At 40.8% G+C, this 24,847-nt stretch overlaps 1 protein-coding gene across 1 annotated transcript in view; it reads left to right on the forward strand.

Annotated features, from left to right (window-relative positions):
* Nucleotides 1-1,674: 1,674 nt before the first annotated feature.
* Nucleotides 1,675-24,847, forward strand: part of TPO (thyroid peroxidase) — a 235,949-nt gene continuing 212,776 nt past the window's right edge. Inside the window, exon 1 of the mRNA XM_075557175.1 lies at nucleotides 1,675-1,828. Within this exon, the coding sequence (XP_075413290.1) occupies nucleotides 1,675-1,828 (154 nt within the window). The remainder of the gene's footprint in view (nucleotides 1,829-24,847) is intronic.

Genomic DNA, 24,847 nt, shown 5'->3' on the forward strand with positions numbered 1-24,847 from the left:
CGGAGTCTCACTGGTTATCTCCTGATTGACAGGCTAGACTCCACTCCTGCACTCTTAATCCTTAAATTGACACCAGATTAGGTGACTACCTCAGAAACATTAGAGAGTTTCAACTTCAAGACCCAGGGCTATGGATGAGGTCAAGGTAAAGCTCAGTTCATTAGGTGAGGTTTCCACAAGCCTTTTGATGCAGTCTGTGGAGGATGATATGCATCTTGAAAGAAGTCTAAGAACCCACTTAGGATATAGCACGACCTGGGGCATTAAGGTCTGGATAGTAGTTAGGTCAAAAGTGTCCAATTAGGCAGGATTTCCTAATGTGTTTATTAGTCATTCAAGTATCGTCATTTGTGAATTGACTGTTCCGTTTTCCCACCTTCTTAGAGGGTTATTACCACAGTTTTTTTTCCTTTTGTAGGCTTGTAGTATACTGTAGATTTTAGTAATTAGTCCTTTGTCTGTTATGTCACTATTACACATTTTTCCCCATTCTGTGGGCTCTCTTTTTTACTCTTTTAATGATGTATTTTAAGTACACCAGTGTATTATTTTTAATAGGTTCGATTTATCTATTTTGTCTTCCATGTAGTTTGTTTCCTTCTTATCTCTGGTAACCTGTCTATTTCCTGCACTCGGGCACTTAGCTTTGTCCCAATTTTCTCATCGATGATTCTGATAGCATTGGGTTTTATATTTAGGCCTTTGATTTACCTTGAGCTTATTTTTGTGCATGAGGTGAGATGAGAGTCTTGTTTCATTCTTCTGTATGTGGATGTCCAGTTTTTCCAAGATAATTTATTGAAGAGGGCCTGAGCTTCCCATTTAATGCATTAGGGCCTTTGTCAAAAATATTGTCTATATGTAGATGTTTTTATTTCTGGGTTTTCTGTTCAGACCCATTGGTTCAAATAGCTGTCATTATACCAATACTCAGCTGTTTTGACAACTGTGACTCTATAGTAGGTGTTGAGGTCAGGCAGTGCAAGACCACCTACTGTGTTTTTCTTCTTGAGGAGTTATTTGCCTGTTCTGGGCTTCTTCCCTCTCCATATGAAATTGTTAATCAGGTTTTTCCATTTCTTTAAAAAAATGATGCTGAAATGTGGCTTAGGATTACACTGAATTTGTAGGTTGATGGTTTCACAATATTGAGTCTTCTGATCAGTGAGCGTGAAATATTCTTGCATTTGTGGGGCTCCCTCTGGTTTCCTGTAGTAAATGTTCTGCAGTTGTCTTTGCACAGCTCTTTGGTTGTCTGGTTTGGTTTATTTCTAGGTATTTCTGCTTTGGCTATTGTGGATGGTTTCTTGTTCCTTGATATCTTTTTCAGTATTTCTGTCACTGGTTCATAGGAATCCAATGGGTTTCTGCTTGTTACACTTATATCCTGCTACTCTACCACAACCCTCTGTTGTGTCCACAACCCTCTGTTGTGTCCAGCAGTCCTGTTGTGGACACCTGGTCAGGTACCACACATCAACTGGGATCAAATGGCCAAAGGTGGGGGTGGAGGTGTCCTATACCCAGTGGCTGCCATGTAAATCTAGGATGAGGTCCCCTGGACAGGTAGAAAGTTCTACCAGAAGGATACTGATGGGGGAAACAACACAGCAAGGGGGATAGGGAGAAAACACATCTAGGGGATCACAAATGCATGTTTGTTATTAGGCAAAAATGGATGATCGACCTCCAGTGGATGGGAAGAATGACGAAAAAATGCTTTGGGGGACTCTAGAGGGGAAGTGTGGCCATCAAATAGGCCACATTGACACAGGCTTCTGGGTGTATGCTGGGGACCCTAGATTGGTGCTGGGGAATGAAAGGGCCGGTAATCTTGGATCTTCAAAACACACAGAAAGCTCCAGAGGCTGCCTCAGTGAGATCCAATGAGAGAGCTCATTGGTTATCTGGACTCTCCCTCAGACACACTTGTAACTTGAAGACTTAAAGTCGGAAGCAGAAGACAGCTGAATCAAGATTGATGAAGTGTTGGCAGGCAGACAAACAAGGTCTGGCTACATCAATTCCCCGTGTGCTCTATTAACATGTGTTTTATTACAGCAGACCTGTGATGGACATTCAGGTTTTTTTCATATTGTGTTTATGTTTTGCTGTTGTTCAGTAAATGAAACCCAGAACTGATGAACCTATAAGGGAGAGCAAGTAGACTAAAGGTTGGGGGTGGGGTATAGGAGTGGTGGAGCAATAAAAGGGAGACGATATTATGGAGTCTAGGAAGAAAAGGAATGTTCGGAAACTGCAGTAGCAATTGTAAAATTCTGCTTGATGTGATTGAACTATGGAATGATATGTTATATGTATTATCTCCAAATTAATTTTTTTAAAAGAATGTAAAAAAGTGTTCAATTAGGAACTTAGTGCAGGACATATCCTTCCCTGGTTCTATATAAGTATTTTCAGGTGCTGTTGTTTTTTTCTCTGCGTGAGAAGTTGCTCCTCCCTGGTTACCCACCAACAGAAATGTAATAACTTTTCCCAGAAACCACATGTCCCCTTCCCACATAATGACTTGAATTTCCAGTCAGATTGGCTTACCCCTCCCGTAAGAGTGTCTATTGATTTGGAGTGACCTCAGTCCATTATGCGATGGCAGCAACTGAATGGTCCTTTCTCTCTCCCCACCTGCAAAGAAACTGATCCCAGCGAGCTGGTCCTCTGCCGTGAGGGTGGTTTTGCAGGTGAACGTACATAGAGTGGTCTATGGCCCATTGACCAAGGCAGGGTCTCTAATCGTCGCTCAGCAACCAGATTAAGAGACTTAATGACCTGCAAGTTGAAGGCTGTCCTTTGCCTTGGTTTTTATTCTTACAGTAGTTTGCTCCAACAATAGTTGTCTGTTTATGACTGACTAATTTCGCTTATCATAGTTATCTCCAGCTCGTTCCACTGTCATAAGGTGATTTGTGGTTTCAGGGACATTTTTATCGACATATAATATTTCTTAAAGTAACGGTGGTATTCATGATGTGTAAAAGCGGGCAAGCATGAATGCTTCCATTCCGACCGATTGGCGGTGATTGTGCTGAAGCAGAGGCCCGCAGACAAGGAGCTGAGACCGGAAAGGGAGCCTGAGGGGCAGAGCAAGGTGCCGTGTGCACCAGCCAATATCGGCTAGTGGTGCCTTGGCACCTGCTTCATAGATTTTTAGGTAAAAATGGTCCCAAGAAAGCAAAATCTGTAGGGGAATAAAAAAGATCCACGGAAGAAAAGAAAATGATTCAAAATTTGAAACATTACCATTTCATACTGGAACCAAGGCCTGTTTATAAGAACCTGAAAAATTGCTGTTTAATATTTCAAAATGAAGGTTAGGATCAATTGAGGAAATAGCTACATCATGGTGATAATTTTAAATATTTTAGGTACTTTACTCTTTTCTGGTTATTAAGAGTGTGTCTTCACAGCAAAGCTATTTGTTTCAATATATAAATACACTGAGAAAAGGGGAATGTAAGAAGGAAAAAAAATCTCTGCAGCAATTAGTTTAGGTTTATGTGTCAAGGTTGCTTTAGAAAGCTTTCACACATTACTTTCAATTTAAGCTTGCTTAAATCTCCCTTACAGAAATTTTCAAAACTTTCAAACTAGAGTTTTTAACCTAGAAAACATTTGGAAAATAAACCCAATCAGCCCTGTAGTACTCTACCACATCCAAAACCTTGCCTTCTATATTAAAATTTTAATTAATGATAAGCATATGTTACACACTATAACATTCCAGATACTGGTGGACTATTAAGGCCAAAGAGGATAAGATAGTGTCTATGAAAAATAAAACTTCTCAGATACTGTCCATCAAAACGGTTTTTATCTCCTATTGCACTTTCGTTATATAAAGGAAAGTATGATTTATGGCATATCGACTTTCAAATAGTTCACCTTTTAAATGGGGAACATGAATAACACAGCTTTAATTGATAGTCTCAACACTAAGCTGCTTAATCACAAAGTCTGTCAAGACTCAAAATTTAGATGGACATTCATATGAAAGTAATGAGGTTGTTAGGTGCACCCCCATCAGCTCCAACATTGCTGACTCCTTCGCTGTCTTCATGATCATTGGTACTTCTGAGCTCATGCTTTCTCATTGTTGGTCTGGGTGCTTTAAAGAAACAAATCCTACAGCGGGTCCGATCCCATGGGCCATTCACAGTGCCCCAGGCCAAAGCATACTGCAACCCCGAACCATTGCCTAGCTTTCCCCGTGGGCTTAAGGCACTGAAGCGAGTTGCACAGTGGGAAAAAAAGAGAGAGAGAGAGAGAGAAACAAACAAACAAATTCACAGAAACTCATGTATAAGAGAGAGTTTTATATAAAAGTTAACTGCACATCAAGAAAACATCCCAACCTAGTGCTGCCCAAGCCCACAAGTCCAACATTAACCCATTAACCCCTATGTCCAACACCAATCCACAAAGTCATCCTCCATCTCACAAAACACACACTATGATGCCGACTGCAGGAGGAAAGGCGAGTCAGTGAATGTGTAAACATCTCAGCACTGGCGGGGGTCTCCACACAGGTGCTCCAGCACCCAGGGCTGCATTGGGGTAGGTCCATGGGACTTCTCCTCGGGGATGTCTTGCAGGAAGTGAGCCTGGCCAGCTGAAACAGAGAACTGGCTAAGGCAGCTGCACCCTGGTCTGACCATCACAAAGCAAGAGAACCGAGAATTAGAAAGGCGAGGCTCACTGAGCCATTTATCCCTCCCCCCTTCAATTAACCCCATGTGTGTTTATCGGCCAGGTTGACGCAATAAACTACCTACCTTACTCATTGAGAGTTTTTCTTATTTTTACTGACTCTCTATCAACCAAGATGTCCTGTTCTCGCCAAGTGGGTTGGTTTTCCTAGTGACGTGTCCAAAGCAAGTAAGTGGTAGTCTTGCCATTCTTCACTTTTAAGAAACATTCCTGTTTTATTGCTTCTGAGATTTATTTATTACTTTTCTCTGGTTTCCCACCAATGGGTGCAAACATACAATTGTGAGGATGGCACAGGACTGGGCAGTGCTTTGTTTGGAGGTCCATAGGGTTGCTATGTGTCAGAACTTGCTCAGGGCACTTACCAACAATAGCAACTGGCATTTCTGGTGTACGTACTATTTTTCATCTGGATCACAGCTCAAATGCATCCATTCTTCTGTTATCCTTTTCCACGGAGCTTTAGTAGCATTTGACAATTAAAAAGACAATGACTTGGGTAAAACAAAGTAATCAAGGTGACTTCTTTGCTTTGTACTATTTTTAAGAGGTCTTTTGCAGCTGACTTGCTAAAGTTGAAATGCCTTTTAATGTCTTATCTGCTACTTCTATGGGTATTAATTGCAGATCTGGGTAAAATGAACTCGATCAGTTTGAATTATTTACTCATTTATTATGATGTTGCTTATTAATCCAGCAGTGTGCATTTGCATTTTCTTCTGTCATTTATTAGGGATAGTGAAAGATGTAGCCTAGAAATACTGTTTCCCTGAGTATGATGATGAACAGTTGAACTGGGCTGAGACAAATGATGACAATATATTAAGTATGAAAATCCCAGAGCTTGCTGACCATGTATCTAGAAGGATGCCACTTAAACGTCTAGCACTGCTTTCTCATCCATAAGATGGAGAATTTGGGAATATCTGCCGTATCGGTAATATTCATCAGAGTATACTAAATTGGGAAAACCAAGTTATGACATACTAACAAGCCGATGTAGGATTTTTTGGGCTTGTAGCCAGTGCAGTTGCGGAGAGTCAAAGCCCCGTGTTTGGAAGGTATCTGTGCTCAGTGCTTAGATGCTCGGCTCTCCTTGTTTTTACAGCTTAATAATTTTTGAACAAAGGGTCGTGCACTTTTTTTAGTGCTGGGATCTGCAAATTATGTAGCCACTTGCATCTGGCGCCTGTAATGTATGTGGAGACAGAATTATAATTAGAAATCTCCAGGCATAAGTTCAGAAAGTCCACACATCCTGAAGCTTGGCTGGTCTATCTCATAAATTCCGTTGGCAATGCCTCATTCTGCGCACCGAAGTTATCCTGACTCTGTGGCACATCCTTCTTAGGAAGGAGCAATACCAGAGCTGCTGCTGAGTTGTGTAAGGTTTGTCTAAGGAAACGACTATACAACAGGCCGTGCTCTGCTCAGAGAATGAGCTTTGTTGTCATGGGGCAAAGAAAGCACTTTTTCCCCGACATTTTTCTCACCAACTGTGTTAAGCTAGGTTGTCTAAAGAAACAAATCCAGTCACACACACACACACACACACACACACACACACGAAAAAGCTTTATATCAAGAAGTGATTATATATCAAGAAGGCATCGCAGCGCAGTGCAGCAAGTCCATAAGAACACCACTGTCGATCAGTCCCTCCTTTGGCTCACGCAGCCATAAGCAAGTGACGCGGAATGATGACTCCGGAGACAGGAAGATCGCAGGCCAGTGGGTGCAGTCTCATGGATCCAAAATTGATGGAAACCTGGCAGGGTGCCAGCATCTCTAAGTTTCTGCTGCAGAGCTCCAGCAGGCCGGCAGGCAGCCAGGCAACGTGGCAGAGAGAGAAGGAGGCTTGCAAGCTTTCCTCAGAAGGACACCCCCCTCCCCCCCAGGAGGCGTCATCAACCTGATTGACAGACTGGATTCCACAGCTACACTTGCATACATCTTCAAGTTGACAGAAAATCATCTAACTATATCAATACAGTTTTAATTTTCGCAAAACTTCTTCCTAATCAGCCCCTAGGATCTTCTTGTATCCTTCAAAAAAAACTATCAATATTACTTGTTTGTAATTACAAATAAGCCATCATAACCTTCTTAGATTACCTCTGTCTTAAATTTAACTGTTTCCAAAGCTGCAGCTTTGATTGGACTTTCATCTCTACATTGCACTGGGAAATCTCAAAACTCATCCTTGGTTTCAACTTACTATATAAAATCATCTTCATTAGCTTCGATGTTGCTTAAAAATTGATGGAAAGTTCAGTAGCTGTGAGCTATCTGGTCTTTTTGCAAAACCCTTTTGCGTGAATAGATTTAAAAGATTAATGGTAGTGAGGGGTGTGCTTAAAATGAAGGTGCTGCATTTTAAAATTTTAAATGCTCCATGATGTGGCCTGCCAACTGCAGTAGCTGTGGACTGGGTGGTGATTGTGTTGTCCCCTCCATTGTTTCTAGGCTTCAGCCACAGTCTCCATTTGTCAAGAAAATGGTCTTGGCCCAGCTTTGAATTTTTTCCAAATTCCCGATTCTTCCAAAAACTGTTTTTTTTCTAGGGCGGCATTCCGGTTAACTTGTTGATTGAAAAGCTGTCAACTTGAGGTTTGTTTAAAATGTGATATTATCCCTGACCTCAAAATTATTTTATTTCATGGCACAAAAAATATTATTTTGGTTTTTTTCTTAATACTCCTGGCTGAGACTCATAAAACCCCCAAACTCACTGCTATTGAGTCAATGATGACTCATAGCAGCCCTATAGAACTAGGCGGAATTCTCCTGTGTGTTTCTGAGATGGTAACTCTTTAATGGAGTAGAAAGCTTCTCCTGAGAATTAGCTAGTGGTTTCAAACTGCTGACCTTGCAGTTAGCCACCCAACATGTAACCATTACACTACCGGAGCTCCACTAATGACTCTAACAAATGTCTTTTACTTAGAGAACTTGTACTGCTCCCAGCACCTGATTATAGATATCGGTTTAAACATGTTTTGTTCAGAATAATTTAATGTATGTATGCACTGGAAGCCTAGGAAAAGTCGTTATGTTAGATATTTATTGGACAATAAAAAAGAACAGCGGGTCTTGTCTCTTTCTTTTTGAGATCTCTTAAGGGCCTAGTTGGTTTTTTTCTTGTTGACTGTTAGTGAAAAATATTACTTTCATCTCTCTTAAATTCTCCATAAACCTGTCCTGTCTCTGGTCCTTGACAGAAAGTGGATCCCTCATAACTATCATGTCTGAAGCAGTTGCACTATCCTGAGTGTGATTAGATAGGGCCATAAATTGCTCCACTGAACTGTAACGTAGATAATGTATTTCATTCCAAAAATGCCCACAAAAACATTTCTCCAAACACGTTAAAGCATAGTCAAATGTAAATATTTGATGCAAGTAAAAATGATATTTTCTACATCATATTTGTGTTAGGTTAGTTTCCCTAGAAAAGCAAAACCATTGATATTTGTATAAGTACATAAATTCCTAACAAGACAGTAGCCCTGACAGGATATTCATGACTTTTGTAGTTGCCAGGGCTAATGAGGAGCTGGAAGACCATGGCTGGTAATGGTAAAGATCAATCTGTCCAAGCTCACAAGGTCAAATGTTTGGCTTTGCTGGCTCCCAGGGTTGACGTACAATATGGTGAGTTGAGTAGCCAGATGCAGGATCCAGGCCAACAGGAAAAGAGTTATCTTCCTCACAGTGTCTGTTTATGAAAGACAAGATGAGACACCCATGACAAAACTACCTTCCGGTTGCATCAGGGCCCACAACTCCTCAACTGCTGTAAGAGATCCCCACCATGGGGCAGATTACATTCAGTCAGATCATGTCATGGGAATCACCAGGCTCTAACTGCCAAACCTCTGAGAATCCTGACTGAGCCAGGTTGACACAGAATCTAATCCACGATGAGAATATAAAGCATTTCATATGAGGATGTTTCTTCACCCTGTAAAATAGTGAAGTTTCTTTTGCATTATGGAATGTGGTCTGCATGTAAAAATCTTGAGAAAAACTCAAAATTGGAATGAAGCTATTCACTGGTAAAATATTTTTTCATGATTTACCTTGCATATAATTTTCAATATAAATTATGCCACTTATTAATAAATAAAGGGGTTCTGGTGGTGTGCTGGATTAAACACTGATTTGCCAAACCCAAGTTCAGCAGTTTGAATGCACCAGCTGTTCAGTAAAAGACAAATGAGATTTTCTGTTCCTGTAGAAACACAGAGACTTGGAACCCTACAGGGGTTAGTCTAGTCTATGCTATGGGGTCATTGTGGGTTAGAATCAACCTGATGGCAGTGAAGTTCATTTGGTGTTTGCTTATATTAATAAATAATAAGTTTGACTTCAATTGAAATAAAATAGAGACATAGTAGAGAAATACCAATTTGAAACTCTAAGGGTTTAAATCTGTATATTATCCAAACACTTTATTTTAATTCTTTCTAATGTTAAATTTTATCTGTGTTAATTTCTTCCACATGTTATTCTCTGATACAACAATGTTCAGCTAATTAGAAAATATACAGAGTTATCAGTAAGTAAACAACATACAAGAAATATTTATGGCTAATCTTCATCAAATTACATCTCCAGTTAGAATGAGAATGGAGGACCTTGGCTTGAAATAGAAGGAAGATGATGAGGAATTATGTGACTATGAATCGGAAACAGAGCTAGACTTGGAGTTGGAAAGCTTGGAGACTAAGATGAGAAAACAAGTCCGTAAAACCCAGCGGCAGATGTAAGAGGGGACTTCAAAAGTTACATTGTTCCATGGATGTGTTGAAGTTTCCTTTTATGGCTGGCCGGGATAATTAGCATGTAATAAAGAACTGAAAAGTGTTATTCTGGAAAGCACAGTCTTAGCCCATGAACGTTAGATTTCAAACTGACCAACAAACAAGAAGGTTCAGTCGTATAATGACTACCTTTCATGTAGGCGACCTGGCCCATTTCCTGCCCTTGCAGATCTGCCCGTCAATGGAGCCTTGGGAGTTTCTAGGACACTGAGCAGTCTTCGGAGAGGCTTCCAGGCTAAGATGGGCTGGGAAGAAAGGTGTGAGAGTTCAGGTTTTGCTTCCACTTGTCTGAGCTAGGATTCTCAGGGATTTGTCAGTTAAGAAGTAGCAATCTCCCAGGATGAGAACTATTATAATGTAACTAACTACCTGATGGGATCTGCTATGAGCAGCCAATTAATTAACAGAAAAGCTTCTTTGCTTTTTGGTTGTTCTAGCTGCTGCATCTGGTAGGTCATCTGACTTCTGGTGTTTTGGATTTAGCCAGCATGCATCCAAACTGTCAGCTGATCCTGGGAATTATTGGTAGCCTGCCATCTTACCTGATGATCTTGAACTTATTCATCCCTACAGCCAGAGGGTGGCTATCTGGGCTTCATTAATGCTTGCAACTACATGAGTCAAGAGGAGGATCCAGGCTATCATTTGACTCATAGACCGGGAAGATGACTTCTAAATCGGTGTGAGTTATTTTCTTGATATAAACTATTCTGTGTGTATATATATATATATATATATATATATATATATATGCCAAATATTATAATGAAATGTGAAAAGACCTAGAAATAAAAAAACAAAAGGGAAGAACACACTCAACTTATTTGAAAGTGAAAGAACTCAAAAAAAATTTCAAGCCTCAAATTACAATTTTGAAAGATTTGATGGGAAATCTATAGCATGATTCAGCCAGCATAAAGAGAAGACAGAAAGAACACACAAAGTCATTGTACCAGAAAGAACTACTCAACATTCCATCCTTTCAGTAGGTAGAGCATGAACAAGAACCAATGGCACTGAAGGAAGACACCCAGGCTGCACTGAATGCATTAGCCAAACACAAGGCTCCAGGAACTGATGGAATGCAATTTGAAATGTTTCAGTAACCTGAAGAAGCATGGAAAGCATCACTCATTTATGCCAGGAAATCGGAAAGGCGGCTAATTGGCCAACTGACTGAAAGGTCTGTATGTTTGCCCATTTCAAAAAAAAGTGACCAGACAGAATACTCAAACTTTAGAATAATTATCATTGATATCGCTTGCAAGTGGAATTTTGCATAAGCTCTTCCAACAATGGTTGCAGCAGTATGTTGAAAAGAAGCTGCCAGAAGTTCAATCCAGATTCAGAAAAGGACATGGACAAGGGCTATCGTTGCTAATGTCAGATGAATCTTGGCTCGAAGCTGATAAGACCAGAAGAGATTTCCTTGTGCTTCATTAGTTATGTACAGGCATTTGACTTTGTGGAGAAAAAGGGGACTTCCAGAACCCCTCGTTTTGCTCATGAAGAACCTGTTCAAGAGGCAGTGTGCAAACAGAAAAAAAGAATACTGCATGTTTAAAACTCAGGATACACGGCTGCATCCTCACACCACACATGTTCAACTTGTATGCTCAGCAAATCAACAGAGAAGGTGGGTTATTTGAGGAATCCTATGGCATCCGATTTTGAGCAACTAACAACCTGCAATATGCTAATCACCACGATCTTGTTTGCTGAAAGTGAGGAAGAATTTAAGCACTTACTGAGGAGGATGAAGGACTGTAGCCTTCAGAGCAAAATGCTCACAACTGAACCAATAGGTAACATCAAGGTAAATGGATAAAATGTTGAAATTGCCAAAGATTTTGTCTTATTTGAGTCCACAATCAACCCTCATTGAAGCAGCAGCCAAGAGATAAAAAGAGACGTTGAATTGGGTAAATCTACACAAAAGATCTCTTTATATTATTGAAGAGCAAAAATATTATTTTGAGGACTAAAGTGTGCCTGACTCAAGCCAGGGTATTTTCCATTTCCACATAAACATGTGGATGTTTAGCACTGAATTAAGACGTACTGATGCATTTGAATTGTGGTGTGGTGCTAGAAAAGAATATTGAAAGTACTATGAACTGTTAAAAAGACAAACCAATCTGTGTTCAAAGAAGTAAGACCAGAGTACTCCTTAGAGAACGTATTTTGGATATATTTTTAGGAGAGCCCTGTCCCTGGTCTCTCATGCATGGTAAAGTGGAAAGGAAGCACAGGAGGGAAAGATCCTCAATGAGATGGATTGACATAGTGGCTGCAGCGCTGGGCTCAGCCATCGGAACAATTACAAGGATGGTAAAGGCCCATGGAGTGTTTCGATCTGCTGTCGCTATGGGTCAGAGCCAAGTGGATGGCATTTGACAAATACACACACACACACACACACACACACACACACACATATATACACGTATACATTTTAGTAGTTTATTTTCATTATAGAACCCAACCTAAGACAAAAGGACTGGGGATCTATTTTGTAAAATCAATCAATAAAAGTCCTATGGATCATAATCTGATCTGCCATCCAGCATTGTAATGGGGTGTGTCCAGGCAGCGCTTTTTCCTATTGAGCGCAGGGTTTTGATGAGTCAGGGTCTACTCAGCAGTGGTTAACAACAAAAAAACATTATTATGAATATTCAATAATATTAATAAATGCAAATACCCCAAGACAGAATAACATAGTGGTACCATTTACGGACAATTCTCACCTTTGTTGATGGCATCCCAGACAGCTTAATAGGACATTGAAACCTATTCAGGTTCAGTTGCATAAAACCAAAAAAAACTCACTGCCATAGAGTCAATGCCAACTCATAATAACTCTATCAGACAAGGTAGAACTGCCCTGTGAGTTTCTGAAACTGTAACTCTTCATGCGACTAGAAAGTCCACTGTTTCTCTAGTTGGGAGGCTAGTGGCTTAGAACTGCTGACCTGATGGTTAAGAGCCCAATTTGTAATTCTCCACCATCAAGACGTCTCAGTTGCATAAATATCTCATAAATTACTGGCAATATTTATCATAGCTAAAAGGTTACCAAAGAGTTCTGGCGGAACTGTGGTTAATTACTCTGCTGCTAACCAAAAGGGTCATAAGTTTGAACTCAGCCACAGTTTATTGGAGAAAAATATCTAGATATCTTCTCCAGTAATCATTACAGCCTTGAAAACCCCGTGGGAAAGTTCTACTCTGCCCTGTAGGTCACTATGCGTACGAGCCTTCCCATTTAATGTACCGCTGTATCTGTTTAATCATCTTCAGCACAATTTCACTTGCATTTGATATTAGTGATATTATTCAAAAATTCCGGACTTATGTACAGTCACATGTCTCTCGAATGGACACACATCTAAACCTCTTCTGGTCAGGTGGCCAGGTAGCTAGCTTCCCGATTTCTTGGCACATACACTAGTCAGTGCTTTCATTCCCATGCACATTTGTTGAACTCTTTCTATTAGAATTCCTTTATTTCTGGGAGCCTCGGTTTTTGCTAATGTCTCCAATACAACTTTGACTACTTTCTTCAATACCATGAGTTTTGGATTACATGCTACCCCTTGAAAGTGTTGCATGCTGACTAATCAATTTTGGCTCAGTGTTTCTGTGTGTTCTTCCCATCTTTTCTTGATGCATCCTGTGCCCGTCATTTATTGCACATAGAATCCTTCAATGTTGCAACCTGAAGCTTAAAGTTTTCTTCATCCTTCAGCTTGAAAAGTTGTATGGGCTTTCTTTCTTGTATAGAATGTAACATATCAGCAAATAAATCCATACCTCTTTGGCTTATGACCGAATGAAGATTGATATTTAAAAATAAAATCAATAAAACTTGAAATAAATATTAAAATATCTATTTAGGAAAAAAATAACTGGATTTTAACTGAATGTCCCAATAGCATGTAAGAAGTTATACTTACTTGTTAGATATTTAAAGAAAAGGTACTTCTCAAATAAAACTTGCTTTGTGTCCAACCAATTTGAAGTTGAATTATTAATAAAATATATTCAGCATTGTTTAACTTCAAATTTCTCATTGAAAATATGTAAATAATAGAAATTATCTTATGAAGGTGTTTCATATACAAAAGGAGATCTTATTGGCATCATTTGAAAATGTATTCAAAATGTAGGTAATTATTGATACTATTCATGCTGATTTTTCTATAAAAACACAGTAACAATGCTGTCCATATTTACTCTTTGTTTTGTAATCCTGCTATAACGAAATCACCATAAGTGAATGTCTTTGACAAACACAAATCCATTCTTCCACAATTTAGAAAGCTAGGCGGCCCCAGCTCGGGGGAAAGGATTTCGCTCGCAGTTTGGTGTAGGAGAAAGTCCGTATCTTCTTCCACAGTTATGCTCCTAGTGTCCCTTCAGTGTCTTGATAGCAATGCCTCTTTGGTTTATGAAAGTATTATCAACACAGGAAGCCTGCGTCCAAATACCACCTTCTGCGCACAACTCTTCTTTTTTGGAGATAGCCAGGTCCTTCCTTCTCTGCTTACTTCTCTCTGTTTGCATGTCAGATAGAGTGGTGTGTGTTTAGGCTCCATCCCAGGGCACTTCCCCTTACATTAGAGCAGGCCTGTGAATTTAAAGTGGTGTTTCGCCCCACCCTATTCCTCTGCAGACTCACCGGATGATCACATCAGATCACATAATAGCACATGAGTACATCATAGCATAAATTCCAAATCACATCTTTTACATAATTACCAACCCATTGAGATTCATGGCTCAGTCACAAAGGAACTTATTTGAAGGGACTCCATTCAATCTATAACCTTTGCTAAATTGTCTCTATAAATGTCTGAATTATAGATTATTATTTCTTCACAAGCAAGCAAATGTCTCAATTTTCCCACAGGTCCATGAAATCAGGAGACACGAAGAATATCAAACATGGCACGAAAATATTTATTTCAAATGGATACATGAAAAAGTCTCCTCTAGGTAGTGTCATTGATCAAGTAACAAATCAACTATCCCAGTAAGCCTTTGATAATTTACTCAGACTTCACTAAGCATTGACAGAGCATGGCTTAAATCCAAAAAGATTAACTTCCGACGCTCCAAGCTTTACAGAAGGATCATTATTTAGGCTGAAAAGTAAGAGACAAAGCTGACTCTCGCTTTCTTATTTTTGTTCCTGACCTTGAAGGAAAAAGTGCAAAGGCTTCTTTGAAGCCACCTGGGAATTCAAAACTGTGGAAATGTCTCTGGAAAGTCTCCCTCCCGCTTCCCTTCTGTTCTCTTGTGGCTAAAGTCACCTCTTTTCCTTGAGTCAGCCATTCTCAACAGCACACCAGTCGGTCACTGGCGAGCAGCTGAAGGGGTTGAGAGAAGTGAAACCATATCTAGGCACTTTGGAACAAATAGTTAACGTGTTCAGCTGCTAACCCGAAGGTTGACTGTTTGAGGCCGGGCAGAGCATGATGAATCCTATGGGGCGCTGTTCTTTTCTGACACATGGGGGATCACCATGGCCTTAGAGCCTATACAACCGAGAAAAGACTTCTACTGCCAAAGGCAATTCTTCAGAGAAGGGTGCAGGTGGGAGCCACTGACCCCAGCATCTCCTGCAGCTGGAGGACAGGCACCCACACCAAACTGTGACAGGTGCATAGCACCCCAGTGAGTGTCCTGTGCATTGGTGTGTTGGGTTTGGGCTCTGATCAACCCCATGTGACCGTGTATAACTACCCAAAAACGTCTTTCTAAGCTGTCATGCGTTGGGGGCTAGTTGAGCAGGGCCTCCTCCAGCAGGGCAGACAGTCGCTTGGAAGCACTAATCCTTTGGTTAGCAGCTGAGTGAGAACCGCCGTGCTACCATTATACTAATATTATATTAGATATTATATTCTGTTTTGTTTTCCTATGAATTTTTGAAGCACCTGTGTTTGTGTACAGTTTGAATTTGAAACTAAACTAAACCCAGTGCCCTGTAGTTGATCCTACAACCTTACTGAAGTCTCCTCTGATCCTGATCCTCTGCTCATGGAGCCTTCGTTGATTTCTACCTCCCCCACCTAAACGCTCACGTGCTTTTTTCTCTCAGTCCCAACGGGGTGTTTGTTGACCTCTGTTTTTTTATCCGTCATGGATTTCTACTTTGTATGGTGAATTTTGCACATCGAGAAAGCTGATTTTTGAAATGTGATTATTCAGGGTTGGTGTGGGCTGGGCCTCTGGGTTATGCAAAATACATACATTTTCAGCCAGCTATTACTTAAAACATGAAAATATTTGTGATATTCTCTTGACTGTGTTTGTGAAATGTCCCCAGCTGCATATGTGGAAATGTAAATTTCCTTCACGCTCCAGTGAAACTGGTGGCTGCTTCATTATAGGTGGGAGTTCATTCAAGAGTTTCCTCAGTAAGCATTGAATATTAACTTCATGTGGAGTCTTTTTCATGTCTTGACAAGTCAGTCATTAAGACTAAGTCCTAAGCAGGTTTTTTACTTTTTAAAATGTGCTGGCATATAATTCACACATCATACAATTCAATCATTTGATCGTATTAAGAAGAGTTGTGCAGTCATCAACACAATCAATTTCAGAGCAGTTCTTCCTTGTGGCTGCTGTTGTGACCTCCATTTCCCTTCAACCTCCTCCGCCATGGCCCTCAACTAAATCCACTGCCATCAAGTCAATTCTGACTCATAATGACACTGTAGGACAGGCTAGCACTGCCCCTGTGCATTGACAAGAATTCAGCTCTTCATGGGAGTAGAAAGACTCATCTTTCTCTGTCAGGGCTGCTGGTGGGCGCTAGCAGCTAGATAATCATTGTCCCTGGATAATTATTAATCTGTGTGGTGGTCACCTAATCTGGTGTCCATTTAAGGATTAAGAGTGCAGGGGTGGAGTCAAGGCTGACAATCTGGAGGTGGCCAATGAGACCTCTGTGTGGGCATGGCCTTCTCCTGAGAATTCTGGGAAATCTGGTACTTCCTCCTTGGAGGCATAAGACCTCTCTCTCTCTCTCTCTTTCTCTTTTTGCTGCTCTCTTGGAGACATTGCAGAAGACAAGCCACAGGGACGCAACCAGACTTCGGAAGCCGAGAAGCCAGAGAGAGACAGATCCTTGCCAGTGCTGAGATTCTTATACCACCACTGAACCCAAAGACTTTCTACCCACTGGCTTGTGATCGTCCTGCATTTGTCTTCATTGCATGTGTTTTGTGAGTCTGATATGACTTTATAGATTGTTATCAGACAACTGGGCTAATATCAGACTTATGGCCTTGAACTGGACTGGACTGGGATGTTTTCTCAATGTTCAATTCCTCTTGTATATAAATCTCTTACTTGTACACATATGTGTGTCCATGGATGTGTTTTCTAGTCTACCCAGACTAACACAGTCTGGTTACTGTATCTCAGTATTTATCTACCCTTGATTTCATATACAGAAAAAAAAAACATACAAAACAAAATTAAGGGAAAAAATAACAATGAAGAAATAAAACAGAAAACTTCAATAAAAATGTAGAAAATACTAAAATGTGGAACAAGCTTAAAATGGACCAAAAGAGAAATCAAGTGAGAAGATGGTACATGTTCCTGTAAGTGCCTCTGCCAGAAGCAGCGTTATAATGCGCTCTATCTCATAGCAAGGCTGCTCACATCCGTGGACTATGGTCAGACGGCATTCCCTGGGGGTCGAATCCATGTGAGGATGCCGCAGTTGGAGTCGGAGTTTTCACGGTCATCCAAAGCCGTGTGCAACTGGGTGCTGACCGTTTAAGCTCTGATGACTGTCCCCTACCGTAGACTATCTTATTTGCAATCCTTGACTCGCATCGGCTGTTGTGCTTTCCTGTGGACTTAGCTGACACTTCCCTTACTTAGGCGGTTGCTTGTTCTAAGACTGTGGGCTTAAGCTGGCCTTTTAAAAAACTCCTTACAGTATCTTCTATACTTTTTACCCAATGATGGATCCCTGGTGGCACAGCGGTTACACGTTGAGCTGCTAATTGCAAGTTCAAAACCCCAGCCTCTCTGAGGGACTAAAATGAGGTTTTTCAATCCCATATAGAGTTACAGCCTCAGAATCCCACAGGGACTGTACTGCATTCCCCCCACCACCACCCCCATCCTATAGGTTCACTCACTGTGACTTGGAACTGAATGGATGGAATTGAGTTTGGTGAACTGTTTCTTATTGTCACTGTTATTATTTTATATATACCTTTTCCATACTAGTTGTCCTCACGTGGTTTCTGCCTCGTGGTGATCGCACGAGTGTCAGAGCGGAACTGTTCACTGGGTCGGTCAGGTTGGATTTCCCAAGCAGAGCACAAACCCTTTCTTTTGAGGTGCTGCTGGGTATAAATCAATGTCCTGTCTAGCAGCCAGACATTAGCTGTCACCCAGGGATGACACCTTTTAGGGATCTCGATGAAAATGTAGATCGATATTAACTATAGTTTATTTTTACCATGTAAATAATATTATGCTCATGTATTTGGCTTGGGAATTGAGTAACAAAAACAAAACAAAACAAAAAAAACAAAGCAGAAGCAACTGTATCAGTAATTATGGTCATTTCACATGTACTCCTCACACAATTGTGGAGTGTTTTGTTTACTTCGTTTTCATAGAACATCATTTCAAGCTCAATCATATTAAGAACAGTTGAGCAATCACTAGCACAAGTCCGCCATATTCCCCCATCTTCCCCTGGGTATGACCCATCCAGTTACTGTCTCCTAGTCTGAATTTTATATACAGAGCATCATACAAACCACAAACAGGAAGCAAACACACAAATAAAAGCAAAAACCAGGAGCGGCCAGTCCCTGGAGAAGAATGCCGTATTTGGTCAAGTAGAAGGGCAAGCGAAGGAGGGGAAGGCTTTGACAAGGTCGATTGGCATTGTGGCTGCATCAATGGGCTTGGACTTGGGCACAGTGGTCTGGGTGGCGCAGGACCCTGCACTGCACAGGGTTGCTATAGCTCAGAGCTGACGTGATGGCACCTAACAGCAACAAAACATCTGTCACAATTAACTTGGCAGTGCTCTGTCTGATAACCAGAGTGTTCACATCCTGGACTGGGGTCGGAGAGGGGTCGCCAGAGGTTGAATGTATGCTGGGGCCTTCCAAATGGATTTTGGGTTTTCACTGTCATCCATAGCCTCTGCAAACTGGGTGTTCTTATCAAAAAATATAAATAAAATATCCCTTTTTAACCGTCTTTTGCTTTATATTCTCTTCACTTAAAGTAATTGGTGCATATCATTCTGCCCTGACTTTATTACCTAACAATGTAGTGGGGTAGTCTGTCCTTGTCAGTGTGTGTAGATCATTCTTATTCTTACTTGGAAACCCAAACAGCATAATACTCAGGTGTCCAGCTCTCTACTTTAATGTCTGTCCTTCTTGGTTCTGACTCAACTATAGAGCAGCCTCTCCCCAAGCTACGCCCCAGCCCAGGTAGCCACCCAGTGCCTGAGTGGAGGCTGGTGTGGGGCTCCAGCACTTCCATCTACAGGCAGCTCTGAAGAACTCTTATCATGATGACTTAGTTTGGGCTTGTGCAGCATCTGAATGTCCAGTCCTGCATTCTCCTGTTACTTTAACAAGACATCTGTATCCCTCATAAATATGCTGCACCCAAAGTCTGGCTCGGTGTCTGCTGCAGTATACACTTTCAATTTATTGGTGACCACTTAGTGATTACACTTTCTGCTTTTCAATTTTTTGTCAATAAACATCTTTCACTTACAATTGGAATATTTATATGGATATTAGGATAACTTTCCTACTTGGAAATTCATAGTGGACAAAGATTTATGCTCCCTGATTTCAGTTATTATCAGCTGGAGATTGAGATGAATAAAATCTGCACTACCTCCACCCAAATGTGTGAGAACTGAATTAAATACACAGCAGTTCTCCAGAATTAGGTCCCCACCTCTGGGAGGGGAGATTGGTTGGGAGAAAAAAGTAGTAAGACACCCCAGCACTCTTCACGTGGAACCTGTTTTCTCTAGGCCAAAGTGCGATGCTGACAATCTGGGTGCTGCCTTGGAAATTTCACACAAGGGGACGGAATTTTAGAACAATGAAATGGGGATCATAAAAAATACTCTATAAATTACAATGAACCGCAGTACCCACTCTGCCTCTGGGCATCAGTTTCCTTACCTGTTAAGATAAGGTTGATAGAGGGAGGGAGTCTTATGATAGCCCTTGAAGTTGTTCAAAAATACTTCCATTTCCAGGCTTCCTTTTCTGACAGGAAACTGGTGGAACCTCCAAGACGAAGGCCCTTGGACACTTTTCAAGCTGGATCTAAACTCAGACCCTGGCTCAACTTCCAGCCAAATAATAGATACAATGAACACCAGGCAGGTAGCACACCTTAGAGCAATGGATTAGAGGAGATCAACAGGTTAGCATGAGTCCTGGGATCAAGCTCAGAAGACAGAGAGAGGGCTAAGCAAGAAGGACTGGGAAAGTTAGTACAGGGAGAAGCCTTGGGAAGACTGCTATCCATGTGAAGAAGTGAAATGTGTATGGTTTATTTACTGGAAATTCAGTTTGTTCTGTAAACTTTCATCCAAATCACAATAAAAATTTAAAAAACAAAGAAACAAAAGAAAATTTAAATCTCTCCCCGTCCGTGCTTATTGTGGGATCGTATTTTCATACCCACTGATGAATGGCTGGGTGACTTTGAACGCAACGGAGACTGGGAAGGATGTGTGTCACTCTGGGAGACGTCCTAAGAGTCAGAGCAAACCTTCACACATCTAGTCTTCCCTCTGGCCTGGCAACTCCCACAGCAAAACCAGGCCCGGTCCATCAGCATCGGCCCCGGAATTACTGTCATGAGCAACATCCTGACCAAAACTCCTTTCACCCACTGGTTACAATCATTGAAGTGTGATGGCTATTTGTTGCAGCCACGTAACCTGTGTTACCCTAACTCAGTCAGTAATAGCAATGTTTGTCACGTAGGTAATTCTTGAGGAGAGAAGAATCTAATTGGCTCATGCATCACATGAGTCTACAGAGTTCCCAAACACAATCAGGGCCAGAGTTAGAACAGTATTATATACGTGTCTGAAACCGCAGTGGAGAGGATGGGGAGACAACATACGTGGTGGTTTTTTTTTCCCCCACTCTGAGCTCCATCAGTCTAGACCCTGCCGCTCATTTCCCCTTGAATGATTACTTTCTGTCTCATACACCTGCTATCTCAGACACTCAAAGTGTTGGAAGATGCACTATGTCCTTGACCTGGTGGGAAAAATTAAATGGTTCCCCACTGTCAATTCTGTTCATGTGGACAAATGGCCTGGCCCTGTTTAGACCCAGATAGATATTGCTTTTCCCATCATTGATATCAGCCTTTCCCTTCCTCCTAGGAGGCAACAAAGTTGAATTTGTACCTTTCAATGAATTGAACCATTCAATTAAGTACATGAAGAAACCTAAGGTCCTTTATTTTATTTTTCAATTAAAAAATCATTTTATTGGGGGCTCTTACAATTCATAACAATCCATACATCTACTGTATCAAGCATATTTGTACATGTTTTGCCATCATTCTTTTCTAGACATTTACTTTCTGTTGAGCCCTTGGTATCAGCTCCTCTTTTTGCCCTCCCTCACACTTCATCATGAACTCTTGATAAATTATAAATTAATATTATTTTCATATCTTACATCTACCATTGTCTCCCTTTCCCCATGGTTTCTGTTGTTCATCCCCCTGGAGAGTGTGTGTGGGTATGTGTCAATCATTTATATGGCAATACACTGCTCAACACAAGAGCACTTTGTTCTAACAACCTGGCATCCTGTGATGCTCACCCTCCTGGCATAATCACTGAAGTCAAAAATAGGTGCATAAGCAAATATATTGAATAAGTGGATGGTGCCCAGCTATTAAATGATGTAGTATCTGGGGTCTTAAAGCCTTGAAGTTAAACAAGCTGCCATCTACCAGAGAAGCAACAAGCCCACATGGAAGAAGCACACAGCCTGTGTGATCACCAGGTATCATTGGGGCTGAGTAACAGGCATCAGAAGACCCATAACAAACAAACAAACACACTGTTGAGAGCAAAGGGGATTGAAGGGGAGACAAAGTCCATCTGTAGACAATGGGACATCTCCTCACAGAGGGGTCACAGGGATGGGATGAGCCATCCTGGGTGCAGTAGGCACCAACGAAACACACAAAATTCCTCTGGTTCCTTGAGGCTTCCTCAACCCCCATTCCCATGGCCCCAGTGCTGACTTTCACTGTGGGCTAGACTGGAGCATGTACACAGGTACATAAAAGAGATGGAATCCAGGAAAAGGAATGGGAATAGTGAAAACAGAAGGGTAGGAGGAAGGGGGAGAGAGGAGGGGAGGAAGGGGAAACTGATCCCAATGATTGACACATAAAACCCTTTATAATTAATTACTTTTTTACCTTTTAAACTTTTTCATATGAATTAGGTGTAGGTTTACATAAAAATTCATTTTTCCATCGAATAGCTCATACACATTTTCTTTCAGATAATTGATTAAATCATCACAATGGCATTACATTATATAGCCTACTCCTGCCACAGTTAATTTTCATCCGTCCTTCTTTCTTGATGGCCCCTGCCCTTGGTTCTTCTGTCTAGCTGGATCTGCAAGACACAACTGGGATCATGATAGTGGGGGTGCGGGGAGGTCGCAGTAAAGAACTAGTTCTTTCCTAACATTTCCTGCCTTTCAATCTTTGTCTTTGGACAAATGCTGTCCTGTTGATGGCAGGTGTCTGATGACCCTAAGAAGAGTGTCCTCCTCTACTGTCATTGCTCATCTTGGAGGCCTGTGTATTGTTTGACCTCAACTTATGGCCTCATGGAGGCTGTGATGTTATCGGTTTAGGTGAGGCCATGGGGGTTACTAAGCATAGACTGCCAACCCACTGAAAATCCTGAACAACCCATTAGATAAACAATGTTAACTATCACAGTTCTCATGTATCCTGGAAAATTATTTTTACACTAGTACTATCCTGCTTATCTCAGACAGTCCACCAACTTCATGATACTGTCAGTTTCCTTAACAAGTTTAGCTTTCATTTATTTTTTCAGCCATCCATTCAGCCATCCATTCATTCTATTCAGTCTTTCACCCACCCAAGCAGTCATTCATCCTTTAAACATGTATCGAGTGCCACTGCCTTCTGTCATTTCTGCTTCCTAGAGGCAGCGAGCACAGTGCATGCTGTGGTCAGAGTGCCAGGATGCTGGACTCTCTGGGAGGGCTTTGTGCTGCAGTAACATGGCACTGTGAGCCCAACCTAATGACACCGAACACCAGCAACATGGACAGAATAAGAAAAATAGTGACTAATCTTTGAATCTTCCACCTGCTATTTTCCTTTACCAGAATGATCATCCCTCTCCAAGAGTGCTCCCTTCTCATATCTATCTCCCACAGAAAAATTTCCTCATCATTTCTGGTGGCTAGGAGCCCTCTTCTGTGTTCTCACAACATTATGTCTAGAACTTTAATAAAGAACTAGGCAAAAATGATTTCTTTGTCTTCCTAAGTGGATTAAAACATTCATAAGGGAGGGAACATATTTTATTTATAACTATATGGTGCTATACTTGGCTCAATAAAGGCATTCAAACATTATTTACTGAGCCCCCTAAAATATACAGATAATTTATTGCACTGATTCAATTTATTTAAAAGACTGTACCAAAATATATTCTAGGCTGGACCTTTGAATTTTTACTTCTTATATCTGTGTAGTTTTTTAAGACTCTTATAATATTACACTGAGCTCTGGTGGCACACTAGTTTAGCGCTTGATGTGTAGCCCAAAGATCTAAGCCATTCCGTGGTTCTAGACACAGATCTAGTAATGCCTTATGGGATCATTGGATTCTGACACAGGAGATTGCTATGAATTTGATTGTACATCCCCAAAACTAACTTGAAAGAGAATATGCATCCCCTTAAGCTGCAATTTGGTCAAAAGTTAGATACTCACTTTTTGTGTGGTTTGCATCATTTCTTCCCTAAATTGATTGAATTGGTTATTTTTCCCTCATGTAAGGTATGCTTCTAAATTAAAAAGAACACCTTATAATTTCCCTGGTAAAACTCTATAGGCTTGCAAATCAGGAGCTCTTTGGTGATATTCACATCTTCCTCTAGAAATTATTCAAGTGCATTTATTGACCTTCACCATTCTGATTAGAGAAATACAATGGGAGAGGAAAGCTTTGCATTCTAATCGGTAAGGATTCCAGAGCCTTTTATATTGTCATAATTCTGGACATGAGTGTTGAGTTTAGTAACATAACATTTCTTTTAAAACCCTAATATTTTTATTTCCTTTTCTCGGATAAAGTCTGCTATTTTTATTTTCCCTTTGTGACTATTTTAAGACAATTTATCTCAGTAATGTTACTCTCTCTTGCTGATAATAGCTACTAATCATGTTCGTGTTTTCAGACTTCAATTGGCTTAAATTTATCATACCTTTCTTTGAGCCCCATCAACCTTGCAGACTGACAAGGACACAAACTCAGTTTTCTCCTGTTTCTAGTGGCATTACCTTGAGCTTTATACAGCTTGTAAATGCGACCGCCGTTCTCATCTATTAGCTCCTTATATTGTAAGCGCGCTGCTGAGAAACAAAAGAAGCAAGTGTTATTTTCTGAATCACCATTTTAGCAATCTCTTTCAAGGGCCAGACGCATTTTTATTTCAGGAATAGAAACATGAGCAACTGCTCCGCAATTGGCAAGTGGAAGGTGAAAACCATCTGAGAGCTCTAGAGTTCTGCATTGAGATAAAGCTGCCTTGCCTTTCTAGTCAGAAAGCTTACCAAAGAAAGCACATCACTTGAACTGTGCCATCATCTGGAAAATCATAGACCAGCAGCGTGAGAGTTGCTTGAGTCATGGCCTGCCCGGCTCTCCTTGATATAAACGGGTAGTAAGTGCATAACAAGGAAGGCTTTGCTTGCTACCGTGTTAGAGATTGGAGGACCCTGAAAGGAAATCAGTCATGCGGTGATGGAAGATGAACAGTGCACTTAATACTGCATACAGAACACCCATGTGTCAGTGATGGGAAACAGTGTTGTGTTTGTTTGCTTTTTAAATTCAATATTATTTCTCTTTTCCTTCTTAGCAATTTAAAAGCACTAAAACCACAACAACAACAACACAGGAACAATTAGGAACCGCTATGCTTCGGATCTAAGTGTTTGAAAATTTA

This window comes from Tenrec ecaudatus, chromosome 8 (genome assembly GCF_050624435.1).
Source record: "Tenrec ecaudatus isolate mTenEca1 chromosome 8, mTenEca1.hap1, whole genome shotgun sequence".
Taxonomy (NCBI): Eukaryota; Metazoa; Chordata; class Mammalia; order Afrosoricida; family Tenrecidae; genus Tenrec; species Tenrec ecaudatus.